This window comes from Pongo abelii, chromosome 19 (genome assembly GCF_028885655.2).
Source record: "Pongo abelii isolate AG06213 chromosome 19, NHGRI_mPonAbe1-v2.0_pri, whole genome shotgun sequence".
In the NCBI taxonomy this organism is placed as follows: Eukaryota; Metazoa; Chordata; class Mammalia; order Primates; family Hominidae; genus Pongo; species Pongo abelii.
In genome coordinates, this window is record NC_072004.2 from 73,798,483 (window position 1) to 73,815,565 (window position 17,083).

The window sequence follows — 17,083 nt, forward strand, 5'->3', positions numbered from 1 at the left end:
ATTGCATGAGCCTAGGAGTTTGAGACCAGCCCTGGCAACATAGCTAGGCCCTGTCTTTACAACAAAAAAAAATTAGCCAGGTGTAGTGATGTGTGCCTGTACTCCCAGCCACTGGGGAGGCTGAAGTGGGGGAATTGCTTGAGCCTGGGAGGTCGAGGGTGCAGTGAGCCGTCGTCATGCCACTGTGCTGTAGCCTGGGCAACAGAGCAAGACCCTGTCTTAAAAAAACAAAAATTACTGGGTAGTAAGAAATGTGTGTGTTTGACTTTGCTGGGCAGTTCCAAATTGTTTTCTGTTGGTTTCTGTACCGTTTATACTTCTGCCACAAGTGTAAGCAAGTTCCGCTTGGTATTATTCAATTGTCGAACTAATTTTTTACAAATTTATTATGGGTTAAGAATTATTCCACAATGAAGTTGGATGGCAAATGCCCTAGTACCATTTAGAATGTCAGGAGAGCATTTTCTCACAGGCTTAACTTCTTTTCAAAGTAGTTCTTATCAGTTCTTGGGCTGGAGCACAAATGCTCTAGAAATGGCTGGTGATAGCGAGAATAGTCACCTGGGTTAGAGTTTTACTTGCACTGCTGTCCTTTGACCTGGGAAGGTTTTTTTTTTTGTTGTTGTTGTTGTTTTTTGAGACGGGGTTTCGTTCTTGTTGCCCAGGCTGGAGTGCAGTGGCGCGGTCTTGGCTCACTGAAACCTCCGCCTCCTGGGTTCAAGCGATCCTCCTGCCTCAGCCTCCCAAGTAGCTGGGATTACAGGTCTGCACCACCAAGCCCAGCTAATTTTTTTGTATTTTTAGTAGAGATGGGGTTTCACCATGTTGACCAGGCTGGTCTGGAACTCTTGACCTCAGGCGATCCACCCGCCTTAGCCTCCCAAAGTGCTGGGATTACAGGTGAGAGCCACTGCACCCGGCCTTTTTTTTTTTTTTTTTTTTTTAAGACAGAGTCTCACTCTGTCGCCCAGGCTGGAGTGCAATGGCTTGATCTTAGCTCACTGCAACCTCTGCCTCCTGGGTGCAAGCTATTCTGTCTCAGCCTCTTGAGTAGCTGGGACTACAGGTGCCCACCACCAAGCCGGGATAATTTTTGAATTTTTAATAGAGATGGGGTTTCACTATGTTGACCAGTCTGATCTCAAACTCTTGACCTCAAGTGATCCTCCTGCCTCGGCCTGCCAAAGTGCTGAGATTACAGGCATGTGCCACCATGCCCCGCCAGGGGAAGCTGTTTTTGATAAAGATTGTTGATGCCTATGGAAATTAATTGTTTTGGTGAAAATTGTTATTTTCTCTTGTTTATGGCTAATTCTTCTTTTGGGGGGACTTTTAGATGAGGACCTTGAGATTGAATTGGTTGAGGAAGAGCCTCCATTCCTGAGAGGGCACACTAAGCAAAGCATGGACATGAGCCCCATTAAAATCGTCAAGGTGAGAATTACTGGACCTTTAACTGGAAATGTCAAGTGGACTTCTTTTTCTAAAGTAATGGGTCAGGTTATTAGATCTGCATAAGTAGAACTTGGGCCATAGAAAGTATTATTGGCTGTTAGCCAGGGTCTATAATAGTTTTGTTTTAAATGGAGGTTGGGTTGGCTTTATTGCTTTTGACTGTTGAATTCTTTTGTGCTCCTTTTGTGTATTTTGGGTGGTAGCAGAGATAGATAGGAATGCTTAATCTACCATCATTGCCTTTGCCTGGATTCCTCAGGGCTTGAATCTTGCAGATTCAAAGGCAATTTTGAAGGATTTACTTGAGCACTTGGGGCTGGCCACCATAGAAAGCTGTAGCACTGGGTGTTGGAGAGGGCAGAGCTGTGAGGGGAATCCAAACCAGAATTCATAGAACAATAAACATTTTAGGTATGGAAAAGGGTATATTAAAGGTCTCCCAGCCCAGCACATATGAAATGCTTATAATCCACGCATATCATTCTTCTGCAGTGTTCTTCTCATATGGTCATCTCATAGCTGCATGACATTGTTAGTGACAGGGAATTCACCAGCCCTTAAGGAGGTACATTTCATCATGAGATGGATGTGATCGCCAGTTCTTCTTTAGGCATACCTGAAACCTCACTCACGGAAGTGTCCACAATGGTCTTGATTTTGGTTCCCGCGGTCATACAGAAAAATTCTTATACCTTTCTTATGTCCTTCATACATTTAAAGGTAGCACATCATTCCTATCTCTTTTGGGGTTCTCATCTTCAAACTAAACATCCAATTCCTTCAGTGATTTACCATTGTCCTTGTTCATTTTATCTGAATAGCTACGGTTTATCCATTTCTTTCATATAGTCTGTTACACTGATAAGAACTTTATTCCAGATGTTATTTATGTTTTAGATTACAGGAGCTTAACTTCTACCTATTATTTCCTGGACATTTAATCCATGTTGTTTTTTCTTCTGTTGCACCAGAACCCAGATGGCTCGCTCTCCCAAGCAGCAATGATGCAGAGTGCCTTGGCCAAAGAAAGGCGGGAACTCAAACAGGCCCAGCGGGAAGCTGAGATGGATTCTATTCCCATGGGACTTAACAAACACTGGGTTGACCCTCTCCCTGATGGTAGGACCCTTGGAGGGGTGTATGGACCTTGTTTAAAAATCTGAGCCTTTCACAACACAGGGAGGGGTCACTCCCAGCACACACTAAAAATTTACCCTTGGGCCAGGGGCAGTGGCTCACGCCTGTAATCCCAGCACTTTGGGAGGCCAAGGCAGGTGGATCACCTGGGGTCAGGAGTTCGAGACCAACCTGGCCAACATGGTGAAACCAAGTCTCTACTAAAAAAATACAAAAGTTAGCCAGGCATGGTGGCACACACCTGTAATCCCAGCTACTCGGGAGGCTGAGGCAGGAGAATCGCTTGAACCCAGGAGGTGGAAGTTGCAGTGAGCTGAGATCAGGCAAGTGTACTCCAGCCTAGGTGATAGAATGACACTGTCTGGAAAAAAAAAATTTATCCTTGGTGTTTCACTTCAGTTAGAGCATGTTTGGTTTTTTCTTAAACACATGTTTAAAACCAAAGATGTTTTAATAGCCATGGTCAAATCATTAGACTGAGTTTTTCTTCTGAATCACTTTAAAAATGTTATTCTAGCCGGGCGCGGTGTCTCATGCTGTAATCCCAGCACTTTGGGAGGCTGAGGCGGGCGGATCACAAGGTCAGGAGATCGAGACCATCCTGGCCAACATGGTGAAACCCCGTCTCTACTAAAAATACAAAAAATTAGCCGGGCATGGTGGTGCACGCCTGTAGTCCCAGCTACTCGGGAGACTGAGGCAGGGGAATCGCTTGAACCCTGGAGGCGGAGGTTGCAGTGAGCCAAGATCGTGCCACTGCACTCCAGCCTGGCTACAGAGTGAGACTCCGTCTCAAAAAAAAAAAAAAATTTTATTCTAAAGATAATACAGCTTTGAAACTTCCTTTTTCATATAATTCTCTGTGCAGTAAATATTAGCTGCTAGATATAGTCATAACAAATACTTATTAATTTAATTTGTGTTTGGCAACTGGGGATATAGATGTGAATTAAACAGATGTGATCCCTGCTTTTATGCACTACAGCTTAGTCGGGGAAATGGATATTAATTAAATAATTACCAAATAATTAAATTATGATCAGTGCCATGTGAAGAAGTACAGGCAGTGTAATTGACTGTGGTGGGTCACTTCCCTGGGGAAATTGAGACCCAAAGGGTAAATTGGACTCAGTCTGTCAAGTGGAGATATGATGGAGGTTGGGGAGTATGTTCCAGCCTGAGGAGTAGCCCGTGTTGGGTTTGTGGGGTGGGAAAGAAGGAACTGAAAGAAGGCCTGTGTGGATGGAATAGAGAGAGCAATGGGCAGTGGTAGGGGATGAGATAAGAACATCAGGCCAGGGCTTTGTAGGTGGCATTAGGAAGCTGGGCTCAATTCTAATAGCACTGGGAGATGTTGAAAAGTTCTTTTGTTGTTATTGTTTTTGTTTCTGAGACGGAGTTTTGCTCTTGTTGCCTAGGCTGGAGTGCAACGCCATGATCTCGACTCACGGCAACCTCCACCTCCCTGATTCAAGTGATTCTCCTGCCTCAGCCTCCCAAGTAGCTGGGATTACAGGCATGCGCTTCCACGCCTAGCTAATTTTTTGTATTTTTAGTAGAGACGAGGGTCCTCCATGTTGGTCAGGCTGGTCTTGAACTCACGACCTCAGGTGATCCCCCCCATCTCGGCCTCCCAAAGTGCTGGGATTACAAGTGTGAGCTACCATGCCCAGCCAGATGTTGAAAGTTTGCAGCTGGCACATGGCATGACCAGAGTTGCATTTCCAAAGGATGATTCAGGGTGCCCTGCAGAATGAGTTGGATGGGGCACATGTGATGATTTAGGAAGCTTTTATAATAATTCAGAAGAGAGAGGATGGTGGCTTGAACATGGAGGTATCAAAGAGGAGGGATGTACTTGAGAAAAGTAATTTATTGAATGTGGGGCAACAGGAATGGTCAAAGATGACTTCCAGGTTTCTGGTATGAGCACTAGGATGAATGATGGGAACACTGGAGGAGAAATGGGTTTGTGGGGAAAGATGGTGAATTCTGTTTTGGACTTGTATCCAAGGCAACTAGAGGACATCTTAGGTTGAGGTATCCAGTGTAGAATTGAGTATAAGAGCTCAGAAGAGAGGTCTGGGCTGGAGACAGAAGTTTGGGAATTGTGTTAATTTAGATATCAGTTTGGCTGCATGTAATAGAGATTCAAATATTAGATTAGGTTCGGCATGATGGCTCACACCTGTAATCCCAACACTTTGGGAGGCTGAGGCAGGAAAATTGCTTGAGGCCAGGAGTTCAAGACCAGTCTGGGCAACATAGTAAGACCTTATCTCTATTTTATTTTATTTTATTTTGTTTTGTTTTGTTTTGTTATTTTAGTTTAGTTTAGTTTAATTTTTGAGATGGAGTCTCACTATGTTGCCCCAGCTGGAGTGCAGTGGTGCAATCTTGGCTCACTGCAGCCTCTGCCTCACGGGTTCAAGCGATTCTCCTGCCTCAGCCTCCCAAGTAGCTGGGACTACAGGTGCCCGCCACCACACCCGAGTAATTATTTTGTATTTTTGGTAGAGACAGGGTTTCACCATGTTAGTCAGGCTGGTCTCGAACTTCTGACCTCAAATGATCTTGCCCCCCTTGGCCTCCCAAAGTGCTAGGATTACTGGTGAGCCACCATGCCTGGCCCTTGTCTCTATTTTAAAAACGACAAAAATAAAAACCAAAATATTAGATTTACAGCAGAAGGTTGGACATATTCGCTCATTGTTTAACAATATCATCTTCCATTTCCTCAGAATAAACCCATTCATTCCCTTTTACCCTTTAGTGAAATGTTCTCATGACCCACCTTTGGCCTCTGCCAAAGCTCACTTATTTGGTTAGTAGGCATAAGTATTTTTTCATAGCCAGCTTTTGGCATCAAATTTGTAAAATGTTTGCATATGCTAGAGAGCCACTAAAATTCTGCTCATTTTTTTTTTGGCTCCTCAAGCCACAATTCCAAGATGAATCTTGAAAATATAAGCTAGGTCTGGGCAAGGTGGCTCACACCTGTAATCCCAGCACTTTGGAAGGCTGAGGCAGACAGATCGCTTGAGTTGGGGAATTTGAAACCAAGCTGGGCAATGTGGTGAAACCCTGTCTCTGAAAAAAATACAAAAATTAGTCCGGGCATGGTGGCTCATGCCTGTAATCCCAGCAGTTTGGGAGGCTGAGGCAGTTGGATCACCTGAGGTCAGGAGTTTGAGACCAGCCTAGCCAACATAGTGAAACCCCATCTGTGCTAAAAATAGAAAAATTAACAGATGTGGTGGCACGCACCTGTAATCCCAGCTGCTAGGGAGGCTGAGGCAAGAGAATCACTTGAACCTGGGAGGCGGAGGTTGCAGTGAGCTGAGATCACGCCATTGCAGTCCAGCCTGGGCAACAATTGCAAAACTCCGTCTAAAAAAAAAAAAAAAAAAACGTTTAGCCAGGTGTGATCACATGCACCTGTAATCCCAGCTACTCAGGAGGCTAACATGGGAGGATTGCTTGAGCCCAGGAGGTGGAGGTTGCTGAGCTGAGATCTCGCCACTGCACTCCAGCCTGCTGGGCATCAGAGCCAGACCCTGTCTCAAAAAAAAATAATAATAATTAATCTGAGAGAAGCCAGGCACAACAGACCACATATTGTATGAAATATGCAGAATAGGACCCATAGACATAGAAAGTAGACTAATGGTTGCCAAGGGAAAGGAAAAGGGAGGAATGGGGAGTAACTGCTAATGGGTACAGGGTTTCTTTTTGGGATGATGAAAATACACTAAAATTAAATAGTGGGGATAGTTGCACAACTTAATGAATATACGGTAAAACACTGAGTTAAACACTCAAAAAGAGTGACACAGAGGCCTGGCTTGGTGGCTCATACCTGTAATCCCAGCACCTTGGGAGGCCAAGGAGAGAGGGTTCCTTGAGCCCAGGAATTTGAGGCTGCAGTGAGCCGTGATTGCGTCACTGCACTCCAGCCTGGGAAACAGAGCAAGATCCTGTCTCAAAAAAATAAAATTAAATTTAAAAAGTGTGACATGGTTTGTGAATTACATCTCAATATAGCAGTTATTTAAAAAGGGGAGTGCTGTGCATGGTGGCCACACCTGTAATTCCATTACTTTGGGAAGGTGAGATGGGTGGATTGCTTTAGCCCAGGAGTTCGAGACCAGCCTGGCAACATAGAGTGACCTGTTCTCGCTTGAGCCCAGGAGGTCGGGGCTGCAGTGAGCCAGGATTGCACCACTGCACTCCCACTTGGATGACAGAGTAAGACCCTACCTAAAAAAAAATAATTACAGTGTCAAACAATCAGGTTTTCACTTCTCTCAACTAACCTTTTTTCTGACATCACAGGTGTGTAGCACCACTTGTTACAGTCTCTTTCCCATTCGCTGCTGCCCCTTCTATATTCTTTTCTTCACATTAATTTGTTTCTTTGAGTACTTTTGATCACGGGTCGCTGAATTGAGATGCTGCATGTGCAGTGCCCACGTGCCATTTTATTTTTTTCCTGGTACATCTTGAGGTAGCTTGAGGACAATACTAAGTTGCCTGTTTTCCTTTCCAGCGGAAGGCAGACAGATTGCTGCCAACATGAGGGGTATTGGGATGATGCCCAATGATATTCCTGAGTGGAAGAAGCATGCCTTTGGGGGCAACAAAGCCTCTTACGGAAAAAAGACCCAGATGTCAATCCTTGAGCAGAGGGAGAGCCTGCCCATCTACAAACTGAAGGAGCAGTTGGTCCAGGTGAGAAGACTTTTATGATGTATTGGTGGGGAGTAGGGTTATTGTCTAAAAGAGGGGCGATATTTTTAAATTGAAACTAACGGGACAAGTATGTGCCTACTTGAAGTGGCTCATCCAAAAGGGTTAAGAAAGAAGGAGAAGACTTTCTAAATACTTTTTTTTAAAATGGGGCTGGGCGCGGTAGCGCATGCCTATAATCCCAGCACATCGGAGGCCAAGGCAGGAGGATCACTTGAGCCTAGGAGTTTGAAACCAGCCTGGGGTGACATAGGGAATCTTGTCTCTACAAAAAATAAAAAATTTGGTGGGGCGTGGTGGCTCACACCTATAATCCGGCACTTTGGGAGGCAAAGGTGGGTGGATCACAAGTTCAGGAGTTCGAGACCATCCTGGCCAACACGGTGAAACCCCGTCTCTACTAAAAATACAAAAAATTAGCTGGGCATGGTGGCGCATGCCTATAATCCCAGCTACTCTGGAGGCTGAGGCAAGAGAATCGCTTGAATCAGGGAGTCGGAGGTTGCAGTGAGTCAAGATCACGCCACTGCACTCCAGCCTGTCTACAGAGAGAGACTCCGTCTAAAAAAAAAAAAATTACCTGGGTGTGGTGGTCCATGCCTGTAGTCCCAGCTATTCGGGAGGCTGAGATAAGAGGGTTTCTTGAGCCTGAGAGGTCGAGGCTGCAGTGAACTGCAATCACACCACTGCACTCCAGCCTGGGCGACCGAGTGAGACCCCATATCACGAATGATTGTGTGTGCGTGTACAGACACACATACTTATGTATGTGTCTGTATATTTTCTTTTTCCTGGGGCCCCTAGAACAGTTCCAAGTGGGCAGAGTATTGTGTTGCATGGACCAACAGCTCTGTTCAGTAATTAAAAATGAGGATACTCAGTCAATAAACTCATATGGGAAACTCATAGAGTGCTTCGATACTCTATATTCTGGAGTTCTGATTTTAAGACCACCGAGTCTTCCTTGAGGTAATCAGGTTTACTAGTTTCCGGTGAATCCTTTCAACAATATCTTATATGTATACAAGCAAGTACAAATATATGCACACACATGCACACACATTTTATATGAGTACTGTATGTGTTTACAGGTGACAGTGATCTTATATACACTGTTCTACATCTTTTTCCACTTAATGATACATCTCAGAGATTTGTGTGTGTGTGTGTGTGTGTATGTGTGTGTGACAGAGTCTTGCTTTGTGCAGGCTGGAGTACAGTGGCATGATCTCAGCTCACTGCAACCTCTACCTCCTGGGCTCAAGTGATCTTCCCACCTCAGACACCCAAGTAGATGGGACTACAACGCATGCACCATCATGCTCAGCTAGTTTTTTGTATTTTTTGTAGAGATGAGGTCTCACTATATTGTCCAGGCTGGTCTTGAACTCCTGGACTCAAGCAGTCCTCCCTCCTTGGCCTCCCAAAGTGCTAGGATTACAGGCATGAGCCACTGCGCCTGGCCTTCTTAAAAAAAAAAAAAAAAAAGCCAAGCCAGGCACAGTGGCTCACGCCTGTAATCCCAATACTTTGGGAGGCCAAGGCAGGCGGATCACCTGAGGTCAGGAGTTCGAGACCAGCCTGGCCAACATGGTAAAACCCTGTCTCTACTAAAAGTACAAAAATTAGCCGGGCGTGCTGGTGGGCACTTGTAGTCCCAGCTACTTGGGAGGCTGAAACAAGAGAATCGCTTGAATCCGGGAGGTGGAGGTTGCAATGAACTGAGATCATGCCACTGCACTCCAGCATGGGCGACAGAGTGAGACTTCGTCTCAAAAAAAAAAAAAAAAAAGCCTTTTTTTATGGGCTGTGTTATTTGGATAGGCTCTGGTTTATTTAAGTAGTCCTATATCCATAGCAACATCATTGATTGTAATCCTTGGCTGTTACAAACAACGTAGAAATAAGAAATAACTTGGGGAAAGATACTAGAAATTTGGGAGTTACAGTGGGAAGGAACACTTTTTATGTATCTTTTAAATTCATTGTGACTTCTTTAACTATATATGTATATTCCTCTTTTCTTTGGTGTTAGAATATAGTAATTATTTTATTCCAGAGTAATGTAGATTTTAATGACCATATTTATATTCTGTTTAATGACCATATTTATATTCTGGCAGATTTTAATGACCATATTTATATTCTGTTGCTTTCAGGCCGTCCATGACAATCAGATCCTGATTGTCATTGGTGAGACAGGATCTGGAAAGACAACACAGATCACCCAGTACCTGGCGGAAGCAGGCTACACTTCCAGGGGCAAGATTGGGTGTACCCAGCCCAGAAGAGTGGCAGCTATGTCGGTGGCCAAAAGAGTGTCAGAGGAGTTTGGTTGTTGCTTAGGCCAAGAGGTAAGTAGATAGTGGAGTCGCTCTAAAAATACCAGAAGCAAAGGCCCAGATCTCTTAATCTATCAAATAGAAATATTAATAATACTCTCTTTTTTCAGGTTTCTCCTGAGGGAGAGAGGGTTCCCATTGTCATAATCAGTCTGTTCAGGGTATAGTCTAAGACATACCTTACTGTGAGGAAATTACTGTACATCTTGATCAGATTCTTAAGATTATGAGTGACAGTGACTGGGCTGAAATCTTGCCTGGTGATTGGGAAAAGGAGACATTTGTATCCTAGGTTTTCCCCTTCTGTTCTGCTTTAGGTGGGCTACACCATTCGATTTGAGGACTGCACTAGCCCTGAAACAGTCATCAAGTACATGACAGATGGGATGTTGCTTAGAGAGTGCTTGATTGACCCTGACCTCACTCAGTACGCGATCATCATGTTGGACGAGGCGCATGAGAGGACAATTCACACCGATGTGCTCTTTGGATTGTTGAAAAAGGTAACTAGATGCTCTTTAATGACCCCTCTACCTGTTGGAAACTGAATTCTGGCAGTTGGATTTGAGTACCTGTGTCTCTGGGTAGTCCTTTTCAGTAAGCCACATAATATTTCTCTTCAGACAGTTCAGAAACGGCAGGACATGAAGCTGATTGTCACCTCAGCCACCTTGGACGCAGTGAAGTTTTCTCAATACTTCTATGAAGCTCCCATTTTCACCATCCCAGGTCGAACATATCCAGTGGAAATACTGTACACAAAGGAACCTGAGACAGATTATCTGGATGCCAGCCTGATTACTGTTATGCAGATCCATTTAACAGAACCACCAGGTAAAGGGAAAAAGCAATTTTTTCCCTCTTAGGCCAAAAGTCCTCATATGGGTATCTTTTTTGCTAATCTTTTTAAAAACACCTTCTAAATATTCATCTCTCTGCAAGCCTCAGGCTTGTATGTTTGAAATGATGGTGGTTATAATGTCAATATATAAACAAACTTCTATTGTTTACTTACTGGTCAGAATATGAATGTATATGTTCTGTTATTTGAAGTTTTATTAATATCACCATAGCCTTTGTATAGAACACACACACACACAGAAAGTAGATGAATGCTCTATTCTGCTCGTAGGTGATATCCTGGTCTTCCTGACTGGTCAGGAAGAAATTGATACTGCTTGTGAGATCCTGTATGAAAGAATGAAATCCCTGGGACCTGATGTTCCAGAGTTAATTATCCTCCCAGTGTACTCTGCTCTTCCCAGTGAGATGCAGACCCGAATCTTTGACCCAGCTCCACCAGGCAGCAGAAAGGTAACATGGGCAAAAATGAAGCTTCCATGTGCCCTGAAACCATGTGTTGTGTGCAGCCTGCCAGCCATAGTAGGGACTGCTTAGGGTGTATGCAAGTCTTTTTTTTTTTTTTTTTTTTTCTCAAGACAGAGTCTTGCTCTCACCCAGGCAGGAGTGCAGTGGTGCGATCTCAGCTCACTGCAAGCTCCGCCTCCCGGGTTCATGCCATTCTCCTGCCTCAGCCTCCCGAGTAGCTGGGACTACAGGCACCCGCCACCACGCCTGGCTAATTTTTTGTATTTTTAATAGAGACGAGGTTTCACTGTGTTAGCCAGTATGGTCTCGATCTCCTGACCTCGTGATCCGCCCGCCTCGACCTCCCAAAGTGCTGGGATTACAGGCGTGAGCCACCGCGCCCGGCCAGGTGTATGCAAGTCTTGTTTGTTAGGCTTCAGAGAGTGGTCCAACCAATTTGTTTAGGAATGAGGGTCTAGTATGCGACCTCTCCTCTTCTTCCTCTTCTCCTTCATTTGACAAATATTTTTTGAGCATCTACCAGGCTTTGGGCTACACATGGGAGCTGCATTGTGAGAACAAGCCTCTATCTGCTGTGGGGCATCCCCAGTCAACAGACTTTCAGCGTTTAGTGTGAAAATGCCACTCATACTTGGATACCCAGGTGGGAGCACCCAACCCTGTCTTCCTAGAGGAAATAAGGATCTAAGGTAGTCCTGGAGAACTCTTGAAAGGCAAGGGGACAAGCATTCTGAGGACACAGAACTATCTGTGATGGCCTGGAGATGAGTAAGTGGGGCCAGTTCAGGGAATGGCATAGTTCCAGTGGCTGGAACCAAGTATATGACTGTGTGTATGAGACAACAGGAAAGGAGACAGATGGATGTAGGTATCTTTTTAATAACAGTTTTATTGAGATATAGTTTACATACCTTTCAATTAACTCTTTCCACCCCCCACTTTTTTTTTTTGTTTCTGAGGTGGGGTCTCACTCTGTCACCCAAGCTGGAGTGCAGTAGTGTGATCTCAGCTCACTGCAACCTCTGCCTTTCAGGCTCAAGTGATCCTCCTGCCTCAGCCTCCTAAGCAGCTGGGACTACAGGCGCATGCCACCATTCTTGGCTAATTTTTGTTTTTGTTTTTGTTTTCTTTTTTGAGACAGAGTTTCACTCTTGTTGCCCAGGCTGGAGTGCAACGGCACAATCTCGGCTCACTGCAACCTTCACCTCCTAGGTTCAAGCAATTCCCCTGCCTCAGCCTCCCGAGTAGCTGGGACTATAGGCACCCACTACCACTCCTGGCTTATTTTTGTATTTTTAGTAGAGATGGAGTTTCCCCACGTTGGCCGGGCTGGTCTCGAACTCCTGACCTCATGTGATCTGCCGGCCTCGGCCTCCCAAAGTGCTGGGATTACCGGGGTGAGCCACCACACCCAGCCAATTTTTGTATTTTTTTTGTAGAGACACAATTTCGCCATGTTGCCCAGATTGGAATTTACCTTTTTTTGTTTGTTTGTTTTGAGACGCAGTTTCGCTCTTGTTCAAGGCTGGAGTGCAATGGTGCAATCTTGGCTCACCGCAACCTCCATCTCCCGGATTCAAGCGATTCTCCTGCCTCAGCCTCCCAAGTAGCTGGGATTACAGGCATGTGCCACCATGCCCGGCTACTTTTGTGTTTTTAGTAGAGACAGGGTTTCTCCATGTTGGTCAGGCTGGTCTCGAACTCCTGACCTCAGATGATCTGCCCCCCTCGGCCTCCCAAAGTGCTGGGGTTACAGGCGTGAGCCACTGTGCCCAGCCAGAATTTACCCTTTTAAAGTGTACAGTTCAAAGGCTTTTACCCATGGTATGTAGGGATTGGTTCCAGGACCCCAGGGGATACCAAAATCTAAGTATGCTCAAGTCTGTTATATAAAATGCCGTAGTATTTGCATGTAACCTATGCACATCTTCCTGTGTGATACTTTATCTCTAGATTACCTGTAATACCTCATACAGTGTAAATGCTATATAAGTAGTTGTTTTACTGTATTTTTTATTTGTATTTTTTTATTGTTGTATTTTTTTCCTCAAATATTTTTAATCTGCCGTTGGTTGAATCCACAGATGGGGAATCAGCAGATACAGAGGGCTAACCGTATTCACAGAATTGTGCAGCCATCACCACAATTATATTTAGAACAATTTTATCTCCCTAAAAAGAAATGCTGTACCCTTTAGCAGTCATCTATCCCCATTTACTCGTCTGCTCAGCCCCTGGAAACCACTAACCTATACCTTCTATCTCTGTGGATTTGCCTATTCTGGACATTTCATATAAATGAAATCATATATTTGTGGCTGGCTTATTTCCAGTGATTTTTCCAGACTTAGCATGTTTTCAGAGTTCATCAACATTGTAGTATGTATCAATACTTGATTTCTTTTTCTTGCTGAATACTGTTGTGTTGTATGGGCACAACACATTTTGTTTATCCATTTATCAGTTGATGGACATTGGAGCTGAGCGCAGTGGCTCACGCCTGTAATTTCATCACTTTGGGAGGCTGAGGCAGATGGATCACCTGAGGTCAGGAGTTCAAGACCAGCCTGGCCAATATGGTGAAACCCTGTCTCTACTAAAAATACAAAAACTAGCCAGGTGTGGTGGTGGGCGCCTGTAATCCCAGCTACCTGGGAGGCTGAGGCAGGAGAATCACCTGAACCCAGGAGGCAGAGGTTTCAGTGAGCCGAGATTGTGCCATTGCACTCCAGCCTGGGCAACGAGCAAAACTATCTCAAAAGAAAGAAAAAGATAGACATAGGAGTCATTTTCACTTTTGGGATTTCTTGAATAATGCTACTGTGAACATTTGTTTACACATTTTTGTGTGAGCCAGGCGCAGTGGCTTATGCCTGTTATCCCAGCATTTTTTTTTTTTTTTTTTTTTTTTTTTTTTTTTTTTTTTTTTTTTTTTTTTTGAGACAGAGTCTTGCTCTGTCATCCAGGCTGGAATGCAGTGGCATGATCTCGGTTCACTGCAACCTCTGCCTCCCAGGTTCAGGTGATTCTTCTGCCTCAGCCTCCCGAGTAGCTGGGATTACAGGCATGTGCCACCACGCCCGGCTAATTTTTGAATTTTTAGTAGAGACAGGGTTTCACCATGTTGGCCTGGCTGGTCTCAAACTCCTGACCTCAGATGATCCATCCGCCTCAGCCTCCCAAAGTGCTAGGATTACAGGCGTGAGCCACTGCACCTGGCAGATCCCAGCATATTTGGAGGCCAAAGTGGGAGGATCCCTTGAGCCCAGAAGTTCAAGATCAGCCTGGGCAACATGGCGAGACCCCTATCTCTACAAAAAAAAAAAAAGAAAAAAAAAATCAGCCAGGCGTGGTGGCACATGCCTGTAGTCCCAGCTACTCAAGAGATTGAGGTGGGAGGATCACTTGAGCCTGGGAGGGTGAGGCTGCTATGAGCCATGATCACACGACTACTCCAGCCAGGGCTACAGAGCAAACCAGACCCTGTCTCTAAAAAGAAAACGAAGTTTTTGTGTGGATGTATGTTTTCATCTCTCTTGGACATATACCTAAGAGTAGAAGGCAGATGGACTTGGCCAGGCGTGGTGGCTTACACCTGTAATCCCAGCACTTTGGGAGGCCGAAGCGGGTAGATCACGAGGTCAGGAGTTCAAGACCAGCCTGGCCAACATAATGAAACCCAGTCTGTACTAAAAAATGCAAAAATTAGCCAGGCATGGTGGCGTGTGCCTGTAATCCCAGCTACTCAGGAGGCTGAGGCAGGAGAATCGCTTGAACCTGGGAGGTGGAGGTTGCAGTGAGCCGAGATCGTACCACTGCACTCCAGCTTGGGCAACAGAGTGAGACTCCATCTCAAAAAAAAAAAAAAAGAAGGCAGATGGACTTGAGTAATGTTAAAGAGTTAAAATGGACAAGACTTGGTGGGTACTAACAGGTAAAGGGGAGAAGGGTGAGGGAAGTCAGGCATGACTCTCAGGTTTCTGGCTTGGGCAGCCGGATGGAAGATGGCGCTGAGGAGGGAAACATGGGAGGAGGCTTGAGTGGAAAGATGGTGAATTTCTCCCCTATTCTATTCCTAATAATGAGAGTTCTTTCTAAGCAGAGCTTCTGTAGTTCTGTAGCAGGTAGAAGCCTTTCAGGACCACTAAGATGCTGGCATGATGCGTGATATTCCAGTGCCCCCAGTGATGATTTTTCCAAGCAATTGTATTTTATTAGCTGAACCTCTGGGTGGAAGAACAGTGACAGTGCCAAGCTGAGACTAATAATCCTCCAGATCACATAGACTGCTACACACACACAAACTGTGAAATTCCTGTTTCATCTCATGGTTCATTTTATGATCAGTAAAAGGAAGCAATCTCCCTCTTGTTCCACATACATATTCCACAAAATACAAGCAGCCCATTTTTTAGTCCAGATGTCTCGGTAGGGGAAAGAAAAATCTCATTTTGCATTGGCACATGTGATGCCAGGAAATCTCTGCTTTCCCAGGGTGCTAGAAAATTAAAATTGTAGTAATCAACATTGGATCTAGAAAATGAGATATACAGTAGCTATTTGCACCAAATGAAATTGGCTTTTATTGGCCTTAGCTTTTTCCTGTTCCACTCACCTCTCAGGTACCATCCCTTTTCCAACTTAACCGTTAAGCGGAAGGCACCTCCCTTCTGCTGTTGGAGGCTGAGCTGGGATTAAGTGTCATTTTAACCATCTAGAGACAGAGATAGCCACATATTCCTTCAGGAAGATATCTGGGTTCAGAAGACCATTTCATACCTCAGGGCTGAGCCTGGGCACCTCACTCCAGCTTTGTCCCTCTTGCCTTCAGGTTGTGATTGCCACCAATATCGCAGAGACATCGCTGACTATTGATGGTATCTACTATGTGGTGGACCCAGGATTCGTGAAGCAGAAAGTTTACAATTCCAAGACAGGGATTGACCAGCTTGTGGTGACGCCTATTTCTCAGGTATGACGGCTTGTATCAACAGTTTTCCTGATAATCCTGGTTAGGGCCTTTCTGAAATTTTTTTGTGGTTATATATTTCAAACTTGTTTTCAAAGATGAACTTTTATGATACTGGGTACTATAATGACATGAGGGAAGGGTTTTTTGTTATTTGTTTTTAATCTTTTTTTATCCCCGAAGTCTGATTGATCCTTGAAGTTTTTAATCTTTTTTTTTTTTTTTTGAGACTAAGTTTCACTCTTGTTGCCCAGGCTGGAGTGCAGTGGCGCGATCTCGGCTCACTGCAACCTCTGCCTCCCGGGTTCAAGCGATTCTCCTGGCCTAGCCTCCCAAGTAGCTGGGATTACAGGCATGCGCCACCACACCCAGCTAATTTTCTATTTTTAGTAGAGACAGGGTTTCACCATGTTGGTCAGGCTGGTCTTGAACTCCCAACCTCAGATGATCCACCCGTCTTGGCCTCCCAAAGTGCTGGGATTACAGGCGTGAGCCACCATGCCTGGCCCTTTTTAATCTTTAAAATAGTATTTCACCATTAAAATGCCCCCATAAGGCCAGACACCTTGGCTCACACCTGTAATCCCAGCACTTTGGAATGCTGAAGTGGGAGGATTACTTGAGGCCAGGAGTTCTAAACTAGCCTGGGCAACATAGCAAGACCCTGTCACTATAAAAAATAAAAAATAAAAATTAGCCTGGCATGGGGGCATGTGCCACCAGTCCCAGCTGCTTAAGAGTCTGAGGTGGGAGGATCACTTGAGCCCAGGAGTCTGAGGCTGCAGTGAGCTAGGATAGCATCACTGCACTCTAGCTGGGGCAAGAGAGCAAGACCCTGTCTCTAAAATAATAATAATAATTTGTTTAAATGCCCCATAAAACTAGAACATAAAAAAAGTTAGAATCCTAGTACCCTATATTACCTATTTTAGATGGAAAGATCAGTACTTTATTTTCTAGTACCTTGCTTAGCTACGAGATAGATATCTGAGATAATAAATTACATGACTTTCTGGTTTTTTGGGTAATTATGGAATAATTTCCTGCCTAAATTATATTTAAAAATGAATTACCCGATCACTTTTTTGAGAGAAGTTTGGCA

General features: G+C 44.6%; 1 protein-coding gene across 7 annotated transcripts in view; it reads left to right on the top strand.

Annotated features, from left to right (window-relative positions):
• The window catches only part of DHX8 (DEAH-box helicase 8), a 44,045-nt gene that overhangs the window by 14,746 nt on the left and 12,216 nt on the right, over positions 1-17,083 (top strand). For all 7 annotated transcript variants that reach the window (XM_009251686.3, XM_009251685.4, XM_024234251.3 and 4 more), the window contains 8 exon segments: positions 1,337-1,434; positions 2,427-2,574; positions 7,142-7,323; positions 9,501-9,695; positions 10,001-10,186; positions 10,307-10,517; positions 10,816-10,997; positions 15,844-15,984. In XM_009251686.3, coding sequence (XP_009249961.1) covers positions 1,337-1,434; positions 2,427-2,574; positions 7,142-7,323; positions 9,501-9,695; positions 10,001-10,186; positions 10,307-10,517; positions 10,816-10,997; positions 15,844-15,984 — 1,343 coding nt within the window.